This window comes from Pyrus communis, chromosome 12 (genome assembly GCF_041283825.1).
Source record: "Pyrus communis isolate YQ-2024b chromosome 12, ASM4128382v1, whole genome shotgun sequence".
NCBI lineage: Eukaryota > Viridiplantae > Streptophyta > Magnoliopsida > Rosales > Rosaceae > Pyrus > Pyrus communis.
This window is the reverse complement of record NC_142576.1, coordinates 25,760,282-25,784,828: the sequence shown is the minus strand read 5'-3', so window position 1 is coordinate 25,784,828 and position 24,547 is coordinate 25,760,282. Positions and strand designations below refer to the sequence as shown.

General features: G+C 38.5%; 2 protein-coding genes and 1 pseudogene across 4 annotated transcripts; 1 reads left to right on the top strand and 2 right to left on the bottom strand.

The window, feature by feature from the left end:
* Window positions 1–141: 141 nt before the first annotated feature.
* Window positions 142–9,804, bottom strand: LOC148692601 (uncharacterized; annotated as a pseudogene).
* A 627-nt stretch (window positions 9,805–10,431) lies between these two features.
* ACHT4 (atypical CYS HIS rich thioredoxin 4) lies at window positions 10,432–12,776 on the top strand. 2 transcript variants are annotated; one of them, XM_068484735.2, is made up of 3 exons: window positions 10,432–11,134; window positions 11,359–11,703; window positions 11,967–12,776. In XM_068484735.2, the coding sequence occupies exons 1-3, from the start codon at window positions 10,868–10,870 to the stop codon at window positions 12,216–12,218; spliced, it is 864 nt and encodes a 287-aa protein (XP_068340836.2). In that variant the 5' UTR covers window positions 10,432–10,867; the 3' UTR covers window positions 12,219–12,776. The 2 variants fall into 2 exon arrangements, with proteins under 2 accessions (XP_068340836.2, XP_068340837.2); XM_068484736.2 differs by having other exon boundaries at window positions 10,444–11,134; window positions 11,362–11,703.
* Window positions 12,777–13,796: 1,020 nt separating this feature from the next.
* Window positions 13,797–20,563, bottom strand: LOC137745094 (uncharacterized). Of its 2 annotated transcripts, none has more exons than XM_068484970.2 (6): window positions 20,399–20,563; window positions 19,999–20,069; window positions 19,852–19,903; window positions 19,248–19,306; window positions 16,446–16,491; window positions 13,797–15,832 (listed from the first exon to the last, which is right to left on the bottom strand). In XM_068484970.2, exons 2-6 carry the CDS (start codon window positions 20,050–20,052, stop codon window positions 15,762–15,764), a joined length of 282 nt encoding a protein of 93 aa, XP_068341071.2. In that variant the 5' UTR covers window positions 20,053–20,069; window positions 20,399–20,563; the 3' UTR covers window positions 13,797–15,761. The 2 variants fall into 2 exon arrangements, with proteins under 2 accessions (XP_068341071.2, XP_068341070.2); XM_068484969.2 differs by having other exon boundaries at window positions 19,999–20,194; window positions 20,399–20,560.
* Between the last annotated feature and the right edge of the window lie 3,984 nt (window positions 20,564–24,547).

Here is a 24,547-nt window from a genome sequence, read left to right as displayed (position 1 = left end):
GATAATACAACTTCAATAAGAGTTTGATACGTTTCCACTACCATGTTATAATTATGGAAACATATTCGAAATATTTGGGATGCAACTGCCCTCCACTAACCTTTTTTCCGTTGAACTTGATACAACAGGACAATAACCAACTCACCCACGATAGATGGGAGTTGGCAGCCGTTGTTTCTTTATATATAAGAGTTCCCTGCTCACCAAGAATAGATTCTGCAAACATAGGGTTCTATCACCATAAGAATATAAAGGTCTTGAGTGAGTAGAAGGATTCCTTATGCAACCAACCATGTCTTCTTCAGGTATCACTCTAATGGTTTCATGATAGTGATTACATCTTTCAGTTAAGTATAAAGAGTTAAGTCCTACAGAAGCCACTCCTACTTGTTTCTTTTTTAGGTTCATTTTTGCAATCAATTCCATAGTACCAAGAAGCTGTTTTGGGAAGCTAACAGTTTACCCAATCAAGCTCGTTGCTAAAGCAGCAAACACAAATGCTTATATTATAGATAATGCAGAGGCATTGACGGATAGCAGAAAGGATATAGGGCCTCGGCTGCTGCTGCTGCTAAATTGGTTTCGGATCAAGAAAGCCCCAACACAATCAAATTCCATGAAAAGACCATAATCAATGAAATAGCTATGCCAATGAAAATGGCCTTGCGAGCGTTGGCTATGGTGTTGCCAGCAATCTTGCAAATGAAAGGGTTAATGACATGGAATCGCATTATGGACAGTGATCGGAATGGCGGGCAAAATGGAGGAGAGACGCCTCGAGGCATGGCCAAATGATGTGAACAGGTTGGTTCAGGCCACTGATAAGCCCAATGGCTCTGTGTGTGTGTGTGTGTGTGTGTGTGTGTGTGTGTGTGTGTGTGTGTGTGTGTGTGTGTGTGTGTGTGTGTGTGTGTGTGTGTGTGTGTATTGGATATACTTCAATAGAGGCTCGATACAAATATGGAAAAGTTCCAGAGAATGACAGAGAGAATGATGATGATTGGATTCGAGATTCCTCACAACAAACATGTGAGGTTGTATCCATTATACATGAAAAAGGAATGGAGATCCTTCACTCATCAAACCAAAACAACTCCCAGCCCTTAATTGCTATCACCCTATGAGATGATGCCACTTGTTATAATCTATCACTTAAGCTAGATACAAGTGAGAGCAGCCACATGGACTATGATCCAATGGCTCAAATTTAAAACGAAAACAATTATTAAACAAAGCATTTGAATTGTTTCTTTGGCTCTAAGTTTTGGCTGAATGGTTACACACCAACACTCCCCTCTAACCCTTTAGTTGATTTAACTCCCAGAAGCTCCCTTAGGTAGACAAATCAATCTTTAGCCAAAGCTTTAGTGAAAATGTCTGCAATTTGCTCCTCACTTTTGCAGTACACCAGTTCAATCTCTTTGGCTTGAATTGTTTCTCGGATGAAGTGTATGATGATGTGTCTTGTCTTTTGATGATGAATAGGTTTCTTTGCCATAGCAATGGCTGATGTATTATCATACATAATCTAAGTTCCCTCCACTTGTTCTTCTCCAAAATCTTCAAGTACTAATCTTGGCCATTTTGCTAGAGAGGTAGCTTCTGCATCGCTTACATCTTCTGCTTCTGCAGTGGACAATGCCACAGTGCTTTACTTGATTAATGCCCATGAGAACACACCAGGTCCTAGTGTAAATGCATACCCTAAAGTATTCTTCAGATCATCCTTACTTCCAGCCCAGCCACTATCACAGTAACTAATTAGAGTAATTACCTTCCCTTTTTCAAAGACAATTCCAAAGTCAATTGTTCCTTCAATGTATCTCAGCACCCTTTTTACTGTTCCCATGTGTTTCTTAGTGGGATTATGCATGAACCTTGCTAACAAGCTTACTGCAAAAATTACATCAAGTTTGGTTGCTGTCAAATAGAGTAAACTCCCCACAAGCTGTTTGTATTCTCCCTCATTTGCAGCTTCACTACCATAACCTTACTCAATTTTTCATTCACTGCAAGTGAAATGGCAACAGTTTTGCAATCTTTTAACCCAAATGTCTCAATCAGCTTTTGTGCATACATCGTTTGGTGTATGAAAATGTTTTTCTCAGTTTGTTGTACTCTCATTCCAAGGAAATGTGTAACTAACCCAAATTTGTCATCTCATAGTGTTTCATCATGTCATCTTTAAACTCTTCAAGCATTTGTGGACTGCTACCAATGTATACAATATCATCTACATATAAGGAGACAATAATGATACATGAATCCTTCCTTGTTTTAGCATACAAGGTTGCTTCACTTAAGCTTTTCTTGAAATATGCACCGTTGAAGTGGGCATCAATCTCATCATACCAAGCCCTTGGTGCCTGTTTCAATCTATACAGTGCCTTGTGCAATTTATACACCTTAGTTTCTTCATTCTCTTTCACGAAACCTTGTGGTTGCTCAATATATACTTCTTCCTTCAACACTCCATTGAGAAATGCAGACTTCATATCCAATTGATACAAACTCCATATCTTCTATGCAACAAGGGCAATCAAAGTCCTTATGGTATCCAACCTTGCCACTAGGGAAAATGTCTCATTGTAATCAATTCCAGGCTTCTGTGAATAGCCTTTAGCCACCAATCTAGCCTTATTTCTCTGCACAATACCATCTAGATTTAGTTTGGTCTTATAGACCCACTTGATACCAATGACTGATTTATCAAATGGTCTCTCTACAAGATGCCATGTATTGTTCTTTTCTATCATTTCCAACTCAGCGTTCATTGCCTTTCTTTATGTATCATCTTTAGCTGCATCATCATAACTTTCAGGTTCAATAATACACATATTGCACTGAGCCATGATTTCATTCACACTTCTCCACTTTTTAGGTGTATCATCATATACTTGATATCTATCAGTCACACTTTCGCTTTGAGAAGTAGTGAATTGCTCCGAATGAGAACTTCACCACTTTCACAAATCTCCTTAACATTCTAGTATTCAGTGACAACTAGAAATCTTACTTCAGTATTTGTAGTGCAGTTCTAATTCCAAGAAGCATTCTTATCAAATGTGACATCTCTTGATAGAATGATCTTCCTTGAAATCGGATCAAACAATCTGTAGCCCTTCTCACTAGCATCATAGCCAACAAAGATGCACTTATGACTTTTTTCTTCCAACTTGTGTCTGAAATTAGAATGGATATGCACATAGCAAAGTGAACCAAAGATCTTCAAGTGAGCTATCCTTGATTTTTCTGCCACTATATGCCTCAAATGGTGTTGTTTTCTTCAAAGCTTTGGAAGGACATCTGTTAAGCAAATAAACTGCAGTGTTCACTGCTTCTGCCCAAAACACATATGGAAGATTCTTTTCATGCAGCATTGACTTTTCCATTTCTACCACAGTTCTATTCTTCCTCTCTGACACTCCATTTTACTGATAAGTGTAGGTCATAGTCAACTGTCTTTAGATTCCTAGATCACTGTAATACTTATCAAATTCTACAGAAATGAATTCTCCTTCTCTATCACTTCTGAGACATTTCACCTTATAACCACAGTGTAACTCAGTCATTGCCTTGAACTTTTTAAAACATTCAAGTGCATCATATTTATATGTCAGAAAATACATCCATGTCATTCTTGTGCAGTCATCTATGAATAGCAGAAGTATTTGTTTCCAGAGTGAGATTCAACTTGCATTGGACCACAGATGCCTGTGTGGATTAATTCCAATGGATTCTTAGCTCTCCAAGTTAATTTAAAGGGTAATGAGTCCCTATGTTGTTTTCCCATCATGCAACCTTCACATACTTGTGGACACTTCCAAGTGGGGCAATCCATGCACCATCTCCTGTTCTTCAAGCAATTTGAGACTTCTCTCATTCAAGTGTCCCAATCTCTTATTCCATATCTAATAGCAATGTGTGACACTTGCTCTTAGTGTAAGCTATTTTGCAGGCATCATTGTCAAGGGAAAACATCTATTATTAGTCATCTGCACTCTAACCACCAACTTGTCAACTGACCAACCATCAAAGATGTTCACTATATCTCCTCCAAACAACAAGTAATACCCATGTTCCATTATATATCCAACATTAAGGAGATTTTCCTCAACTCCAGGGACAAGCATCACTTCTTGTATATGTTTTCTTCCCAGTTTGGTTTCAATCATCAGAGTTCCCTTTCCTGCTACCTGAACAATTTCTCTAGTTCCCATCTTCACTTTAGAAGACAAATTTCTCTTAATACTGACTAATAGCCTCTCATCACCTGTCATGTGGTTACTAGAACCATTGTCAATATACCATGAGTTGTTTACTTTCACGTATGCCACTGCATTACAGGCATAGAACAATGATCCAATTTCTCCCATTTGCCTTGCATAATTAGCCTTTTGCACTCCCTTGTTCTCATGACAATCCTTCACAACATGTCCTAGTTTACCACACCCTGTACACTTTGGTTTTCCTTCATACCAACACTTTCCATAATGAAATCTATCACACCATTTACAATCTCCCTGAGTATTATTCTGCCTTAGAGTAAAATTAGGCATGTGATCCCAATTTATATGAGCATTGTTTTGTCTATTAGCAAAGTTAGGCTTGTGATCCCAACCTCTTCCTCTTGGTTTCCAATTCTTTTGAAACTTCTGATTTCCAGAAGATCCTCCACTTTGAGGACCCTTTGCTGCAACATTTAAGTTAGCAAATGCTCTCTCAGTAGAGGTTTCAATATGCAAATCAAGCCTCTGCTCAAATCCTTTGAGTGAAGTAATAGGAATTTCTACCACCTGCAAAAGTATAGATAAAAACACTTAAAAATATTTGCAAGAGAACAAGGTAGTTGTAGTATAAACAGCTCAAGTAAGGTCGTTTTCCGCAGGGATTGGATGAATAATTTGTATTTAAACTAATTCTTAATTAATTATTTGAAAACAAAGTTTGGAAGAGGTTGATTTTATGACCTATAATATTAAAAACGAATTTTAAATTAAACAATTAAATAAATTGACAAAGTAAAGAAAACAAAAGAAAACGTTTTGAAAACCAAATTGTAAAAGCCTAAGGTTCCGCCGTCCCCTTAACAATCCTACATAGTTCTTCTAATTCCTTATGAATTATACATGCATATTTTGAAGGGTAGGTTTTTCTAAAGTATGCCCTACTTGGAACCCCTAACATAGAACGTATATCTAACATGCAACCCGTCTGTGGCGTCCAGATCGAATGTGAACATGCAAGACTCATTAAGTTTTGTGAAAATTTTTTGAAAAACCATGTAACTCCTAAGACATGTCGTCTATCCTAAGTAGTTACACATGTTAACCACAAGAAGCCTTAGTCAATTTTAGGGACAACCCTCCGCCAAAATTGCATCAAATTACTTTTCTAAATATCCTAATAGTCGCGAATCACTAAGACAAAGAGATAGTTTAAAGCACAGTGATTAACAATCCAAAACTTGCATGCATAAATTCATAAGCAATTAAATAAAAACTATATATTCATGCTAAGGCTCAAGGTATCGCCTTAGCAAACGAAACTAGTTACTAACAACCATAGAACAAAATATTATTAAGATAGAAAAAGGATAGAAAACACCTTGATAATACAAAGCGTCAAAGCCTAGCTAAATTCTCCACGTACGTTCACCCCACTCCTAACCTAATGGCTAAAAAGCCTACAAAATAAAATCCTACCTTGAAAAGGTCTTAGAAGAAAACTAGGAAACATAATTAAATGATAAAACAGAAAATAAAAGGTTTCCTATTTGAACTAGAATTCGGAGTTCTCATAAAATCACACTTTTGACTGACCAAGTCAACTCTGATTTGGTCCCAAAAGGTCTCTTTTGAAATCTAAAGACGTCCCCTACAAATCCTCAGAAGGAATCTTCTTCAAAATATGTCATCTTGACCTCCAAAATACCCAAAACGTCTAGAAACGTCAATCTGGGAAAGCTGCGCGCTGGGCCTTTATTTCATCGCCACGCTCAAACAACTTGGTAGAAAAATCTGGAATTTTGATACAATCATCTTGAAAGGTACACAAACATCCTCCAATTGGAATTACTCCAAAATTCATTTGTTTGATCACTTTTTGCTCCAGAGGAAGTCGAATGTTCTATATTGAAAATATATAACAAAGTATCAAAATTCTACCAAAATAACTAATAAATTAATACTATGATTAGGGTAAAATATATAGTATAATATGGACTCTATCATGAAGCAACAACTTCTTGTACCTCAAGAGTTTCAAGATCTCTAGAGTGCTCAATCACAAAACAGATTGCATCATATGTTTTTGGTAGACTAATTAACAGTTTATGCACAATTCTCTCCTTAGATAATTCTTCTCCATAGCTTCTTATTTGATTAGTGATATCAAATAATCTAGTGAGATACACAGATAACGATTCATTTTCCTTCATGCGGGTATATTCAAAACCTCTACATAACCCTTGCAATTTTACACTTCTTACTTGTTTGTCTCATCGGAATTCACTCTTCAAGACATCCCAAGTACTTTTGGACATTTCTTCATTCACAATTCTAGGGAAGATTTAATCTGAGATAGATCCTTGGATTATTCCAAGCACACGAGCATCTTTCATCAAGGTCTCAATGAATGATGCCAACTCCATCATTTCCTTCTTCGTCTCATCGAGCACAACCTTCGTATCCTTCTGATTTGGAGGTTCAAACCCATTTTCAACCAACTCCCACATACCATACAATTTCAGTATAGTCATCATACGAATCCTCCAGAATTCGTAGTTTTCTCCATTGAAGACCGGAGCTCTAAGCTTAGTAGTACTTGATCCAGCCATGTTAGACTTGGGATTCAAGAAATCACAGCTTCCAGATTCAATTTGAGAGCAAAATGCAGCCCAATCGCACTCACAAATTTCACGCCCAGTTTAGACGATGAAACCTGGCTCTGAGGCCGTGTGTGTGTGTGTGTGTGGGCGCGCGCGCGCGTGTGTGTGTGTGTGTGTGTGTGTGTTGGATATGCTTCAATGGAGGCTCGATACAAATCTGGAAAAGTTCCAAAGAATGACAAAGAGAATTTCAGAAAGAATGCTGATGATTGAATTCGAGATTGCTCACAACAAACATGTGAGGTTGTTACCATTATACATGGAAGAGGAAAGAAGATCCTTCACTCATCAAACCAAAACAAATCTCAGCCCTTAATTGCTATCACCCTATGAGATGATGCCACTTGTTATAATCTATCACTTAAGCTAGATACAAGTGAGAGCAGCCACGTAGATGATCCAATGACTCAGATTTAAACTGAAAACAATTATTAAACAAAGCATTTGAATTGTTTCTTTGGCTTCAAGTTTCGGCTGAAGGGTTACACACCAACAAAGTTATTGAGAAAAGCATGAGCAAGCACAGAACACGGTTTGCACCATCAATGGCGTTGGAAGAAAACAAGAAATGAGCGATCCGACCGCAAGGGGAAACAAAGCGTGAGCGGGTACACGAATGCGGGGAAGGCACTGGGAGACAATTGAGCCGAGGCCGGAGACGCAGGCGACCAAGAAGGCAAAACTCCAAGAGGCATAGACGACGACAACAAATGCACCAAAAAGAGCACCAACGCTTTGGAAGCAAAGGCAGTAAAGCTGACCTCTTGAAGGTCGTCTTGTTTCATGGCGAAAAAGCTGAGCTCGGCAACCAGGATGACGGAGGAGATGGCATAGAGCCAAGAGAGGAGGACGGCAGGGGTGGAGGCTAAAAGATATTGTATTTTGTATATTGAAAATGTTACAAGAAAAGCCTCCACTATATAACAGTGATGGAGTTCTAAACAATAAAGGCAGCAGCTGCACCAGCTACACTCAACCATATGCACTAAAAGCTAGCCTATACAACCCTGAGTGTCTATACAAAAGACCTCTTGACTTTGTGATCGAAAGCCTTATTTTGTTGGATCTTGTTTCCCGACTTTTGTGTCCACAAGAGATAGACTTGCTAACTTTTCTCCAACATCCCCCTGCAAGCTCATGAGTGGGCAGCGAACGAGCTTGGATTTTAAGAAACGAAAACAATCAGCGGACAAACCCTTAGTGAAGATATCTGCGATCTGAAATTGAGTAGAGACATGACGAACATTCAACGAACTTGCCACGACAAGCTCACTACAAAATAATAATCCACCGCAACATGTTTTGTTCGAGCATGGAACACAGGATTAGACGGCAATGCAATAGGTTGTATTATCACACCAAATCAAAGGAGTGGAAATAGGGATGCAAAGCTCCTGCAACAGCTGCTGTAGCCAAACAAGTTCAGTTGCCGTGATTGCTAACTGCCGATATTCAGATTCGGTACTTGAACGAGCAACTGTGCGTTGCTTTTTGGAACTCCAAGAAATCAAATTTGGACCAAAGTACATGCAAAACCACCGGTAGAGCGTCTAGTGTTGGGATCCCCAGCATATTTCGAGTCAGAAAATCCAACCAAGTCCGTACCACCACGACGAAACATAAGCCCTTCTTGAGGGGTGCCTTTTAAGTAACGAAGTATTCGCTTGACAGCAATCCAGTGAACCGAGGTGGGCTTGTGCATATGCTGACATGCCTGATTCACTGCATACGTGATGTCAGGCCTAGTGATGGTTAAGTATTGTAAAGCCCCTACCACACTTCGATAGGTAGTAGGATTATCCAACGAAACACCATCAATGGAGAGAGGTGGAGAGCCAGATTGAACTGGAGTAGCAGAAGGCTTGGCTTCCAACATATCTACACGCTTCAACAAATCAATAATATATTTGGTCTGCTGAAGATGCAACCCATCATCACCACGAGTTGCTTCGAAGCCCAGGAAGAAATGGAGGGGTCCCAGATCTTTCATAGCAAAACTCTGACCAAGTGACATTGTATTTTGTATATTGAAAATGTTACAAGAAAAACCTCCATTATATAACAGTGCTGGAGTTGTAAATAATAAAGGCAGCAGCTACCCCAGCTACACTCAACCATATGCAATAAAAGCTAGCCTATACAACACTGAGTATCTATACAATAGACCTCTTGACTTTGTGATCGAAAGCCTTATTTTGTTGGATCTTGTTTCCTGACTTTTGTGTCCACAATAGATAGACTTGCTAACTTTTCTCCATCAGAGGGGAGTGGGCCGGAGCAGATGGTAGCGGCGGGCAAACCGAGCATGCCAGGACCAGCGGCAATGCCAATGATCAGAGTGACAGCACCCTAGAAGCTCTTGTTTTGTTGATGGAAATCATTACTATTACTATTACTGGTGAAAGTGGCTGCTGCAGTTGAAGTAGAAGGAGTAATGTTGTGAATGCAGCAGCAGCGGCATTTGAATTTGAAGGTTGTTTTAGCATTGACGAAGCTGCAGTTGTGAATGCGAGTGAGATTGGGAATAATATTGTTGGGATCAGTTGGAGAGAAAAAGGGGTCGACTATTCTAGCAATTGGAGTTGTGGTGGTAGTGGCAATTGGGTTTGAATTAATGGATGGGTGCGGGGGAATCCAGCACGAAGCTGAAGGTGGAGTTGGAGGAGGCGGAGTCGTCGCACCAGGCATCAGCACAAACTTACACCTGACACGTGAGGGATTCTGTAACTCGAAATCAAATTCCGGTTTTTGTCCAACCATGCTTTCTCTGCGTACCGTGGTGGTTGGGCTGGGTGCTTCTTGCCCACGGGGCTTTAAAATGACACTCCCCGCCCTCCCTCCCAAGGAAAATAATGAATGGGCCTCGCCTCAGCAAATCGTGTTTGGGATCCATCGCTCTTTTTGAATTTTCTTTTCTGCACATTTAAATTATATATATGCTTTTTTTTTTTTTTTTTTAAGAAGGACAATTGATCACCGTTATCCATCCCTTTCGGGAGTCGCAAAAACTCACAGAGGCATTTCAGCCTCTTCTGACCACAAGTCTGGCTTCCACACCAACAGCAAGTTTCGAACCCGAAACTTGTAATTTTTAGTTTTAAGAAAACCTCGTAATCTACCCCAGCACAGTTGGTGGTTATTTAAGTTATATATTTGAATAAGAATAGTTAAATGCAGTGGACTAGAGAAAGTAACTTTCTTGTTCAGATGTGTTTTTATGTTGCTGGACGCCCTCTATAAGTCTATACTGTAGAAATCCCATCAAACCTTGTTAAATATAAATAGCTATAATCTGTTTTTATACAGTGTCCTATAATGAAATTGACACGTGGATTGAGCTGGCGAAGAAGCGACATTGAAATATATAATATCCCAAAGAATAATCCAATTTCCCCTTTAAACTCATTTCCTAAGAATCTAAGATGAAGGATTCAAAGGATGAGGCAGTGTAAACTATCGCCACGTGTTCACGTGCGCTGGCAAGTCCACCATATCCATCAAATTAAAATTAAAATACAAATTAACCCTTATCTAACAAGTCGGTCTGTCTGTCTGTCTACAATTTTCTCTCTCTGCTGAGTCTACACCACAAGCTACGTTGAACCGCACACGCGGACCGCAACTCTTGTGATAGTATTGTAACCGTGTGATTAAGTGCCGTCGACACAACGTACGGTTAAATAAGGTTCCAGACAAGAGTGTAGATTTTACAGTTGTTGGTTGTTACGTAGGAAGAATTCTCCTGCTTTCTCGTTTCTCCTTTTCCTTTTCCCCTTTGAAAACTCTGTCAAGTTTCCCACCCGCGTGCTCTTTGCTTCAACTTTGAGCCATTTCTTTCCTTTCCTTTTCTCGAATCCCAAATTCTCAATTCTCAAATCCCAAGTCGATCAAATCGCAATTCTCTCAATTTTTTTTTTTTTTTTTTTGTTTGGGGGTTTTGGTGGAAATTGAATTCAGAGATCGATCGATCGATCATCGATGGCAGAAGTTTTGAGCAAAACCAGTCTGTTGTCGTCCTGGCATCATCATCATCAAAACAAAAAAAGCAGCATCTCCGTTTTCCCAAAGAGTTGTAATTACAATAAATCAGGTTCTTTCTCTTGCTCTTTCAAACTGAATCCGGACATTTCATCACTATCCTTGTCCACAAAGAGTGATTTTCACGGGAAAAGGATTGCTTTTCAAGCCACCGGCATCAGGGGGAATTCCCAATCCCACGCTTCTTCTGCCGTTTATTCCCAGCAGGTTCGTTTCTTTCTTCCCATATCCTTGTTCTGAATCTGATTCCCCTGCTCCGCTGGGCTTCAGATATTATTGCTCATGATTGATGATTTTCCCCAAATTTAAATCGACTTTCGGATCAATATTTGATCAATTAAGTCATGAGGAGATTTATTTTTTCTATGCTTTTTGATTGCTTAAGTTAAAAACTGGTTTGTGTTTTTTCGTTGTGGGGGAATGGAATTTAGCAGTCTGGATTTCGGATTGGGAAAGCTGCGAAATGGTGGGAGAAGGGGAACCAGCCCAACATGAAAGAGGTGTCATCTGCAGAGGACCTAGTGGAATCCCTTTCAAACGCCGGGGATAAGCTGGTGATCGTTGATTTCTTCTCTCCTGGCTGTGGTGGCTGCAAAGCTCTTCATCCCAAGATATGTCAGCTGGCAGAGATGAACCCGGATGTCCAATTCCTTCAGGTGAACTACGAGGAACACAAGTCCATGTGTTACAGTCTTAATGTTCATGTCCTCCCCTTCTTCCGCTTTTACCGAGGTGCTCATGGTCGGCTTTGCAGCTTCAGCTGCACCAACGCCACGGTTAGTGTTTGTCTTTCCTTCATTTGGTCTCTGATGAGTTTATTATTGAATCCCTGTCAATTGGTATTGGGGTCTTTTCCAAAAGCTGAGTTCCAATTTATATGCCATCCTTTACACTTCCTGATAAGCATTTGAGTCTTGTTTTTAATCTTATTTATTGGTCAGCTGTGGTTTTTTTCTCTCTTGGCAAATAATGTTTGCTGTTTGTATTGGTGTTGGTGTTGTTCCCTGATGATGGTTGTGATAACATCTTGACTTGGCAGATCAAGAAGTTTAGAGATGCATTAGCCAAGCACAAGCCAGAGCGGTGCAGCCTTGGGCCGACAAAAGGGCTGGAGGAGAAAGAGCTCCTCGCTCTTGCTGCCAACAAAGATCTCTCATTTACCTACACGCCTAAACCAACTGAAGATGTGGCTGCCAATGAGGAAGTGATTGTGGCTGAAGAGGCACCATCTCGTCTTCCTCTTCCGTCGGCAACCTCAAAGACTGCTCAAGTGGTCACTGCCTGGAGATGACGTGGTCAGTGTTCTTCACCATCCCGATTCCCTAAACCAACCTTGTTGTATTGTGTACAGTAGTGTTTCTTGTTGATGCGATATGATCATATATGCAAGAGTAAGAGTGGAACATATAAGTAATAGTCTAAAGGTTTCTAAGGTTCCCCTCCCCCCCAAAAAAAAAAAATGGCGCGGAATAGTTGAGCGTTGCAGGGCTTTGGAATTGGTTTTTGGGATCCAAGCCTGCTTGCAAAAATCATAGTGTTGTAAATTTGAAGAGAGCAATCTGTCGGAATGTTGGTCCGCTCTCATGATATGCCGTCTGCAAATGTGTATGTAATTAAGAGCTGCTACTGGGCCTTCTTGTTCTATATGTAGTACTGAGTCGGTGGGAATATTGAAGATCCTTGATACTCCTCTCCTCACCTGTTGTTTTTACTGGGGTGTGGTATCATCATACATATATATATATATATATATATATATATATATGTGTGTGTGTACGTATGTATGCAAGTATAATATATGGGATTTCAAGTTTGAAGTTTGAATGCAATGTTGAGTGCTGATTTTCAACTGCACTGCTCCGCACCCTCAACTCCTTATTATGCATGTATTATATTTCAGAATTCCAATCCAAGAGACGTTAAAAAGTTTAAGACCAGACAAGATAATGAATGAACGAGTGAAGTCGGTAGATCCGAACAGTGATTGTGCTTGATAAACACACACTCTTGCACTCTTACACGCTTACACTTGGATTGGATAAAGATATAGAATAAGAAAACGGGAAAAGGAGATATGGATTGGATAAGACTTGGTGTGTTAGTGGAGTCATCAACGTGGCCTTTCTTAGTTTATACACACGAAGAAACGGATAAAGGCGTATAATGGTGGCTACCCCACCACATTATAGTGTCATGGGTGACTCGTTCAACAAAATTCCAAGCAACAGAAGGACAAGGGAGTAGCAGGTTCCCTTTCGTGCCGTGTTGTCGTATCCTCCTTCGTTCCCGTGTTCCTTCCTCTTGTTTTCAACACGTCTTACGCTGTCATCATTGAACTCGTCTTCCCCTTTATGTTTTTTCTATGATCAATGACCGAATGACGGGTGGTAATGAATTAAATATTAATAACTAGATAATACTCCGGAGGATTATCTATCTTTCTATTTTCATTCCTTTTCATTTCATACTCTCATACATTACATTTTGTCTTATTATCTCTATAAAAAAATCAATATAAGATGATATTAACGTAACTTAATCGTAACAGTTCAAATAAAAAAACATAAAAGGGTTCTCTTCGTGAGTACTCTATATGTTTACTTTTAATTTTGATCAAATAATATTTTAACACATATTTTGTTACTTTAAAAAATAATTGTTGTGTTAATTATTTTTTCCCGAGCTTTTGAAAAACAAGAAATTGAGATTTTTTATTTAGACCGAATCAGAGTGCATAAAGTATTCACTAGTGATTACTTAAGAATTGTAATAAGGGATTTATGATTTCTTTTATGTACAAGGCCATATTTACATCTCCACCAACACCAACGGGCCAAAGATCCAACAATACATTATGCGCATAGTGAAATAGAACATGAATCAGTTTTGGCTATCGCCCTTCCATTCCATTTGTCAAACTATCAAGTTACAGCTGGTTTACATTAAAAGAATTCTTGTCTATCACAAATTGTAATCTTTCTACACTTTGAATTCATTAATTGCATACAGCCCACAAGACAATGCAATCAACTAAACCCTAAGCCCTAAAGATTTTCATCTGTCCCTGCTGAGGCCGGTGCTGGCGCTGGCGGCAGGGCTGGTGTACGTCATGCCTGAATCGGAAGCTGATTAAATATCATTCAAAACCCAACAACGATACCATATTACAAAAGGTACACAAACAAAACAAAACGGAAAAGCAAGGTGATATTTATGTACATGTTTTAACAGCTAAACTACCAAGTAGCAACTCAATCGTCCACATCAATCAAGATGCCAAAGTAACATATCATTCATTCAGAAGTGACATGCAATAAGAAATGTACAGGAGAGAAGAGCACAAGATATCTGAAAGAAATTCAACTAAAACAACCACCACACATCCAATTTTTACTATCCTCTCTCATCCAGATGCATAATAAACTACCAGAACAATCATAAAATAAATAAATCAAATTTAAATGAAAATGAAAATTTCGATGGGGATGGGGATGGGGTAAGCCCGCTGAGCCATCACTGCCCCCATGTCATATCATATGGAATGAATTTTTGAGGGCTCTGACTGCGGGCAGTCTTCACTGCAGGAAGGTTAGAGACACCAAACCAGCGAGTGACGGTCGAGAGCCGCCAGCTGCCCTAAAACCCTGAACCATCATGAGAGGGGACAGGGAGGGAGGGTGGCTCAGCCTCAGCCACTCGGTTCGGTGCCCCTCTTTCTGCTCAGATAAGATCAAGTAGTTGAAGCTCTTAGGGTTTCTCTCCACCCTTTTTATAGATATCCCTTGTTTACATTTACAGTCGGCCCCTTCCCAACCCATTTTTGGCGGCCCAAAACTAAGCGCAGCCCGCGTCTTCCGGTTTAAGCCCATCCTTAATTTTTTTTCATTTTTTAAATCAACTAAAATTTAAATTAGAACGAAACTCAGGTGTCGGTACTGAACTATGGTTCTACAATGTGGATGCAGCATTCACATCTCTTCCTCTGCAGCTTGACTATTATTGAAGCTCAATCATCCTGTAATTTAATTGTGTATATTCCTACAAGAGTAATGCTCGGAATGCCAAATTTATAAAATAAGTTTTCAAATCAAATTATGTGTCACAAAAAAACACATTAATCGACACTTAATTAACAATCTAATCATCTACATCATTTGACTTACAAATTTAATTTTAAAAAATTGATCTTCCTAACATTACCCTTCCTAAAATCCCCAAGAGCACAAACCTCAATCGACAACTAGATGCTCGGCGTAACGAACAATTCTCTCGTTCAATATTGGTGGTTCTTACTTCTTATCCGCACTAGCCCACTCACATTTACATTTCCCTGTGACAATTCATCTTCCAACAAGAAGGGGGGTATTTCCTCGGCCTGGGCACAACAAGCTCGGTTGAGCGGCATTTAGAATAAATATTAAACTGACAACCATGCAATTTGTTCCAAGGAAAAAAAAAACATGTTACGTAGAGTCATTGGGATACATCCGTGTGTTCAGCCTTGTACGTATTTCCTGATTTACATGAAAGATGGAGAGAAAAGCACTAGGGTTCGAGGAAACTAAAACGCAATTAGGTATTTCATATCCTATAAAACTGACATTTTTATTGACTGCATAAAATATTACCAAACAATAATTTGCATCGTAACTAACTTTTTATGACCAAGACTTGTGTCTGCCTCAAGCCGACAGAACCTTGATCTGGTGGACAACTACACAGGTCAAACCTGGATGATTCTCTAACGTGTCTTTTCCGTACGTAAAACTATACAACATTACAGAATCGAGGAAGTTCTGGACTTGTGCATTTTTTCATCTTGAGAAGTTGGCGGCTATGAGGACGATGAGACCACTGCATGATAAGATGAAGAAGCAAGTTGGGCCAACGCTGGAACGGCACCGCCTGCAAATTGTCCAAAAGGCATCATTAGATGACAGTCAAACGGAATTGCACAACCATAAAATAAGACCTAAGTTTTACATGCACTGGATATTGTCCTTGCCTTTGAGCCAGATAGTTCGTACCAGCCATTGCAACAGTATTATAGTTTCCCACCAGACTAGACATTAATTCACACCAATCCAACATCTGGAAGCATCATCTCAATGTTTGCACCAGTGACACGCACTAATTTCAAAACTATGCTGTGGTCCATATGGCTACAGAACTTTTCGTCTCTTTCGTAAGTTCAGTACTTTTGTTTTGGTCTATGTCAGATGTTCTAACTCGACCAAATAATCCAGGTCCCAAATACTACTATCAAGTCACTACACGAAGATTACATTGCACAACTGGTTGCTCAATAATGAACATGCGGTACACCTTCGTTATCAAAGACTTCACAAAACTATAATAAAGAGGCATGCTGTCTAAGAAACCTAGACATTTGCACATGAAAGGTGTTTTGAAAATATTTTCTCTAACAAAGTTTACAACTAGACATTGGTCAAAGTGAAAACTAGTCAAATAGCCCACACCTCATGAACGTGGTTAGTATAACAAGACAATCACTGACCTGCTAAACCTGCACAAGCTGAAGAGAATACAATCACAGGTGGAGCCTACAGTTGCAAAAGGGAGATTTGTGTTATTCTCTGTAGCCATTGAAAAATTTAGCAGATACAAATAGTGCAACAAAGAAAATTCAGAAACAATCCAATCCTTCCAAAGTTTTAGGAACATAAATTGAAATATTCTGAGACACAAATGCATGCATGCAGATACACAGAATCCAATCCATGTCCAACTGATAAAATATAGGCTTGGCAAAGTATAATTTATTTTCCTAACCATGATAAATTTTGATCACCTGATAATGTATGTGCGTGTGTGCACGCGTGTATATAAAACATATATTATACCATATACCAACGCACTTATACGCTAATTAGGAACTTAACAAAGTGCTATCCACTCGTTTGGGTCCACTCCGCAATTTGGCAGGAAACCCAACTAACACAATGTACCAGTACCATTTTCATGTTCACATCAATCTATAACTATAAATATTGTAACTATATAAGTGTGGACAGTTCAGTCGGTAAAGCATAAAACAACAATTTGTGAAGAGACTAAGACGTCAAAAATAGTCTCTGACAACAATATTCCTTGATCAGGTCAGAGTGAAAGAAAGGAACAAAAAGCCTTGAGATGTGACAAATATAACTTGGATGCATTAGTTATATTCTTGTCCACAAAGACCACCAAATTACAATCCTGACCACTCATTTCCCCCTCATTGTTTTCCTGTGTTTTTGCAATAAAATAGTATCTTTATCAAACATTACAATTCGTATCCTAGCTAACTAAGTGCATACGATTTGTGGAAAATATGCCGCTCAAGAGGAATATAAGTGGCTACCAAACCTACTTCCATAAAAATGTTTGTCATGAAGGTGAAACGTAATTTTCAATGGAAGCACCAGAAACTTCTTTTTTAAGGAGGGTGCTCGATTCTGTAGAGGAGTTTAACAACTCATGGTGGGAAGTCAATTATGTCTACTGAATAGCCTCGAAATTGGGACAAGATGTCTATGAAATCTAAGAGGTAAACATGGCTTCCTGCATTCTAATTCTGAACCAGATGAGTTTTTTCTTAAGGAAATCTCATTTATATAAGATCAAACGGGGACTTAAGCATATCTCATTGTGATTTGGAAGGACGAGATGCACAAGATCAAATGCTCAAGAAAACAAATTAGGACCTTTGCATTCCCATAACAAATCCATCCCAAAGGAAAGCATTACATTCACCCGCAGAACACAACCAAAAAACAAAAAATGTAAGGTTAGAGACCGCAGCTAAGGGGCCACCTATTTCTCTTTCAAAATTAAATTTATCCTCAAATTATAGTTCTAATGGTTTGGCAAAAGAAACCAGAAAAAAATTCAGGTCATGCGAGCACATTGTTTAACTCTACATCAGTGTTTTAAAAACCTCACCTAGCCGGCCTTGGAGGCGGGGGCTGGGTTTTCGCCCCTGTTTTGTGGGGGTCGGCGTAAGGCGGCCTCAGGGTGTGCCTAGGCAGCTGAGGCGTGCCCAGGCGTTCATCTGGGCGTTTTTTTTCCTTCGAAACCCAGGCCTGGTTCTGAAATGCAGAGAAGCCGTTATAGTTTCAACAAAGAAGAAACAGAGAGTTTCTCTCTAACTCTAACTCTTTTCTATTTTTTTTGGTTTTTTTAATTGTTGCCCATTCAGATTCCGCCACCTAGCATTTCGATTTTTATTTCTCTTGAAATTCCCTATAATTGCTCCACTCGCGCAGCCTTAATTTTCCTTCAAATTCCCTATAATATTGGCCGATCAGCCTGTATTTCATTTTAAATTTTCTATAATTGTTCCACTCAGAACAGGATAAGATTAGGAATGAGATATCCAAGGTAAAGTTGGAATAGCCGAAATTGAAGGAAAGATGAGAGAAAATCGGTTACGGTGGCTTCGGCATGTGAAACGAAAGCCTACAAACACTCCGGTCAGAAGATGCAATTACGAGATAGAGGTTAGGGGCCGAAGGGGTAGAGGAAGACCTAAGAAGACTTTGGAAGAGACTCTTAAGAAAAGACTTGGAGTACTTGGATCTAACGGAAGACGTGGCACATAGCCGAGCACAATGGCATTCTAGGATTCATACAGCCGACCCCACTCAGTGAGAAAAGGCTTTGTTGTTGTTGTTGTTGTTGTTGCTCCACTTGGCCTTTATTTCCTTTTGAATTCCCTATAATTGAGACTTTGAGCCTTTATTTTCCTTGAAACTCCCTATAAATGTGGCTACTCAACCTTATTTCTCTTGAAGTTCTCTATAAATGCTTACTATAAAATAAATAATTACAACAATCTAAGACTATACGACATAATTTCCAAGTACAACTAGACTTAGTAATGAAGAAGATGATATTATCTTTGATTTAGTTATAATTATATTTGTTTTACAAAGTATTATATTTTATAAATATAATTATATACATAATATATATTAAAATTTTAGGTGCTGTGAGGCCTTGCCTCACACCTCAAGGCTTTCACCTAGGCAGGGTTATCCATGAAACGTCTCGTCTACGCCTTTGCCTTTTAAAACATTGCTCTACATGCATATGTTTATCATGGCCTACATGTTTATGACACTAGCATGTTCATTTGATGCATCAATAATTGGTTTAGCATTTTCTGAAGTTTAATTTGAAATCCTTTTAACCATTAGATAATTTTTGTAGGTTCAATAATCTGAGCTACTTTTAGTTCTACTGATACTGGCATTTTCATACTTAGTCATATGCAGCACGATAACTTGTAAAATTGCAAAAGCATTAAAGAACTTACACCAACGAAAAAGTGCAACCACATGGGTCCTTTTACCCACCTCCGAACAATGGGCATCACTGCACCAAGAGACACAATAACAAATGTATTAGGAAATAAGCTAAGGAGGGAGACATTTAACGAGGATGACGTCCATCCTATGCCAACAGAATAAATAAAGAAAACACACTTTAACTACATCAAGGTAAGAAGAGAGCAAAACTATTTTCAAAACTCCACTAGGTGGATAAGAGAAGGATGTTTCACATATATTATAATGAAAAACTGAAACAAAACAATAGACATTGAAGAAGCCTAAGAAGAAGCCAACAAGCAATCTCTATTTTACGATCCTTGTGCCGCTCAAAGCATTTAAGAACTTGGCATTTTAGCCAAAACGGTTTAACTCCTCACTTTGGTCTCTAAGATTTTTAAATCGATAGGAGTGGTCCTTGAGTTTGTCTACCATCAATCATTTTGGTCCTTCCGTGAAAAATCTTTGTTAAATAAGAACCAAAATTCAGGACAGATTCTATCAATTTTAAATTTAAGGGACCATTATGGCTAAAAAGCGTAAGAAATTCATGCAAATAATCTTTACTAAAGAAAACGAATAATAGATTACCATGGTTGAATCCATAAAAAGCACTTGCTGTGCCACCAACAGCTGAGCCAATCTGTACCATAAACACGAAATAAATTTCACCAACAGTCGACAGACCATATATTGAGATGCGGTGGGAGATGAAATTAGAAAAGAAGAAAAGAATACCATTGAAAAGCTATCCCTAATAAGAGGTGCAACAGTCCACTCGCTCGTTTCCATCTTCTTAGAAAGAGGACCTGCACAATGATGGCATCTCACACTAGTTTCAGGTTTGGAATCGGCCATCGCTCTTTTTCTCTAATACACGTCTTGAATTTAAATTGTATATAACAGGCACCAGATCATCCTTCACAATGAACGCCTGTAAAAAAAACTCATCATTCACTAAAATTAAAAATGTTATGTTTCTGGCTCCGACCATGATGATTCCTAACTCCTAAGGCCTTTCAAACAAAAGAAATCAAAGAAATTTGAACCTCAATCCAGCTATTGCTAATTTCATTTGCGATACAAGAATCAAACAATCAGAGACAGCCAGAAAAGTGACGAGATTTGAGAATCCTACATGCCAGTCTGAATGAGGAGTGAGGTCGCCGCCGACGGGATGAGGTGGCTCCGCTCACGGGGTTGGGTGGGTCTTCGGTAGGACTGGGCTTTGAGTTCTTGTGTGGTTGGTACAACACTCCGGAAAATAAGAGAAATTTTTCTCACAAACCGGTATTGGAGTTACTTCATGTGCCGTAAAATAAAAAATGAATTAAAAAAATAATTTTTCGTTAAAATTAATAGTAGCGGAAGAATTTTTTTTTTTTTTAAGTTTCCAAAAATAAATAGAAGTAGAAAAATATATTGTCTCTTATTGTCCTATAACACATAGAATATCACTTGGACTTGAAAAAATTCATTTTCATAACCCTTTGATGATTTTAGCTCCTTTTTTGGATCATGAAAGCATTAAGGGAGATGAAGTATCATCTCCCTTTTTAGGGTGGAGATCTCCGGATTCTCGTTATGAGAATCTCGGGAATCACTTTATTGTGTATGTTCATCGTATATTGTACGGTTAATTTTCATCAAGTACCCTTTGTGATCAATTTTAAATAAATAAAAAATTAAAATGATTTCTGGCCGTATAATAACTGATGAACGAATACAATGAAATGATGCTCAAGATCGTTACAAAGAAAATCCTGATAGGATCCTATTCCCTTTTTTGGGATCAAGAAAGTATTAGCTCAGTTGAAGTATCGTTTGGGAAAAATATTCATTTTTACAGAGGAATTTTTCTTACAAGCCAATATTCAAATGGTACTCTACATGTCATAAAATAAATAGAGGAAAATATAGAACAATTAGTAAAAATTATCATTTTTTTATATTTAGTTGCATAAATGATCGGTTTTTGTAACGATCACATATTAAGCATATATTGGAGATCCATCAATGACATAAAGACGATATCATAAACTGATCATTTCTGCAACTATTTAAAAAATGATCATTCATGCTAATGGCAAATGCACATATCTCCCTTGTTAAAGATAAAAGAAAAGGAAAAAGAAAGGCTGATGCGGTTGGACCAGAAGCAAAATCAACAACTTGGTTTGCCCCAACAAGTGAATATTAACTGTAGAGAATATATATATATATATATATGCAAGAAATGGAGATCTTGACTCGATTGATCAAGAAAGGATGTAGAGAGAAGGCGTTAATTAACAACCATACTTAGTAACTGTAGAGAATATATATATATATATATATGTATATGTATATGCAAGAAATGGAGATATTGACTCGATTGATCAAGAAAGGATGTAGAGAGAAGGCGTTAATTAACACCATACTCTGATTCTGCACTGCAGTAAGTATTTGTCGATATAGAGGAACCATGTACATCAGAAATATTGTAACAACAGTACCAACCATCTAACGAGGCAAGAGAACGGGGAACAGAGAAGAAGCCAAGGGCATTCCCGCCCGCATGCTATAGATCAACAGTGCCAACCCAAAACTGAGTTTAAGTATATATAATATGGTTTTGGAATTGGGAAAGGGATCTTCTCCGATCCCTTTCTCCTAATCCACAAAATCAGGAAATTCGTATCATTGAAATTTGATTCAACGGGTACAAGTAGAAACCTATTTTAAAAATTATAATAATTTTAACCGTTTGATCAAATTTCAATATCACGAATCTCCTAATTTAGTAGATAGAATGATGGAATCCGGAGAGATCCTTTCCTTGGAATTGAACGTTAACTTTTGGCTCAAGTACGAAAAACTGAATAACTAATTAGCTTGCTGCTCTGCATATGCCTGCATGAATATCATGACGAACACGTTACACATATTGACACGTGTGTGTGTATGGAAATTCCTGGATAAAGGGTTCAGATCATGCTAGGCAGACTCTTAAGGCCATATTCAACTGAAAGATGGTCAGAGAACTCTCTTTATACTCATAGTTCTTCAAAAAATTAATATTTTAATGAACAGTATCATACCATATTTCTTACCATCTCCAACTAAGGGGGCCAAATATGGTTATGTGATAAAAAATCATCTTCAACCTAGGGGTCAAAGGGCCATAGGCCAAACATAATTTATTATTTCAATTTAAAGACTACAACAACTTAAATTTAAAAACTACAACTTAAATTTAAAAATTACAACAACTTAAATTTAAAGTTTATAATCATTATCATCCACTATTGTAGGATTATAGTCGGATGTAAACAACTCCCGGGCCATAATTTCCCTCTTTTTCCTATCAAAATATGTCTTACTCATTTGAGTGTAATCCGAAGTGTTTCTTTGCATGTTCTTATCATCCATCTCTTCTTGAATTTGTTTTGCCCATTCTTCGTGTCTACGGTTCCTTTCTTCCGTAGTAAAGGGATTTTGCTCCGCCATTAATTGCAACGAGGACGCCATTTCCTGTTGAAAGGCGTAATCATCCTTTGCCTTGCCCTTTTCCTTTAATTTTCGGGCCTTGTTTCGTCCCATAGCTCTAGGTATGAAACCTTCACCCGAATACAAATTTTCTACCCTTGTTTCTTGAATGGTAGGAGATCCATGTTCATCCCCAACTGCATTTGAGGATGCGTTTCCGAACACCAGCGTAGGGCAAACTCTTTCTTGAGATGGATCTTCAAATAACACCCACCCTTTACAAATTTCCCAACAACCGTGATGATTAAAGGGTTTCGAGTTGTCCTCCATATACACTTCCTCCGCTTGACGTACCTAGAAAATATAATTACAAAATTAAAGGAAATTAATGTAATATAATTAAATATTTAAAAGAACTTGTGAAAACATTTACTTCGTTGTAGTAATTGGCTCCGCTTTCATGTCTGCTTTCGGCCTTTAACACTGCTTGATGCCATTTATTCAAACTTGGATGACAATGTTTTTTCCATATTGAAGAACAACTCTCGTGGTTTCAGGAATTCGGTGGAGTGGTGCCTTCGTAGAACTCATAGTACTTTTTGGACGTACGAGTCCAAACACTTGTTTGAGAACTCCCACTCACACTATCTTCCGAGATCCATCTATAAACCCTACAAAGAGCTTCATCTTTTTTTCGTGTCCAAACCTACCTTTCATTGCAAATGCGACTATTTGGAAATTATTGAAAAAATTGAAGGAAAGATTATTGGAAGAGGTAAGAGAACATAATGTGAAGAATTGAAATAAAATGAAGTAAGATAGTATGGAATGGTGAAAATTATGTGAGAAATGGTATAGAAATGAATTAGGTATTTATAGGAAAAGAATGGGATTTTTTTCATTTTTTTTTTATTTTTAATTTTGTCCAAAAAAAATATCAAATCCAACGGTCACCTAGCGTCAGCTAGCCGTTGCTATCTAGCTAACGCCAGGAAGCCGTTGGGGTTCAAAAAATGGGTCGGTCCGGGCCTAACTAACTGGCTTCTTTGGGCCAGCCGTTTAGCCTAATTTGGTGTTTTTGGCCCGGTGGGGCCCGTAAATCCTTTGGCCTAACCTTCAGATGGAGACTGTTTTCGTGTCATTTCAGGCTCTTTTTAGCTCTATGATCCTCTGGTCGGATCGGTTGGAGATGACCTAATGTTCTTATGGAGGTGATGCATTCATTATTAAGAGACCACTTGAGCATATCACTACTGGTAAGCACAGTCTTTGGTACATGAGCCCGCCAGAGAGGATAAAACCCAAGAGAGACCCCAAATGGTGGACCCCTACCTTCTCAAGCCCAAAAGGGTATGGTGGCAGAAGTAAAGACATCATGGCCCAAATTAAAGTCCAAGACCTATGGAGCAAGCCTTGCTTAGCCCAAGACCTTTATGTGTGGTGGGCATCAAAAGTAAGGTTGCTATATTTGGGCTTGTAGTTTACGTGACGTAATTTTACTGTATTTGATTAATTTATGTCTCTACATAATGATAGAGGAAACGTGTGTAGACAAAAATGATGAAGAAGGATGGCAGAAGGAGATGCATGAAACAAAAATCTCTTAATAAATTAAGTTTGTTAATCAGGAAGGAGTAATGTAACCCTAGCTCTAGCAAGCCCATCAGCAGTCTTTTGGTTGGAATCATATTCTTAACTTGCAACCATCGACATTTTACTCGCACATATAAATTTCATTCCCAAATTTATTGTTTTGTCTTCCAATACGAATAGGATAGTTTTGTTGGAAGATACAATCGAATAAAGCCAACTTCAAAAG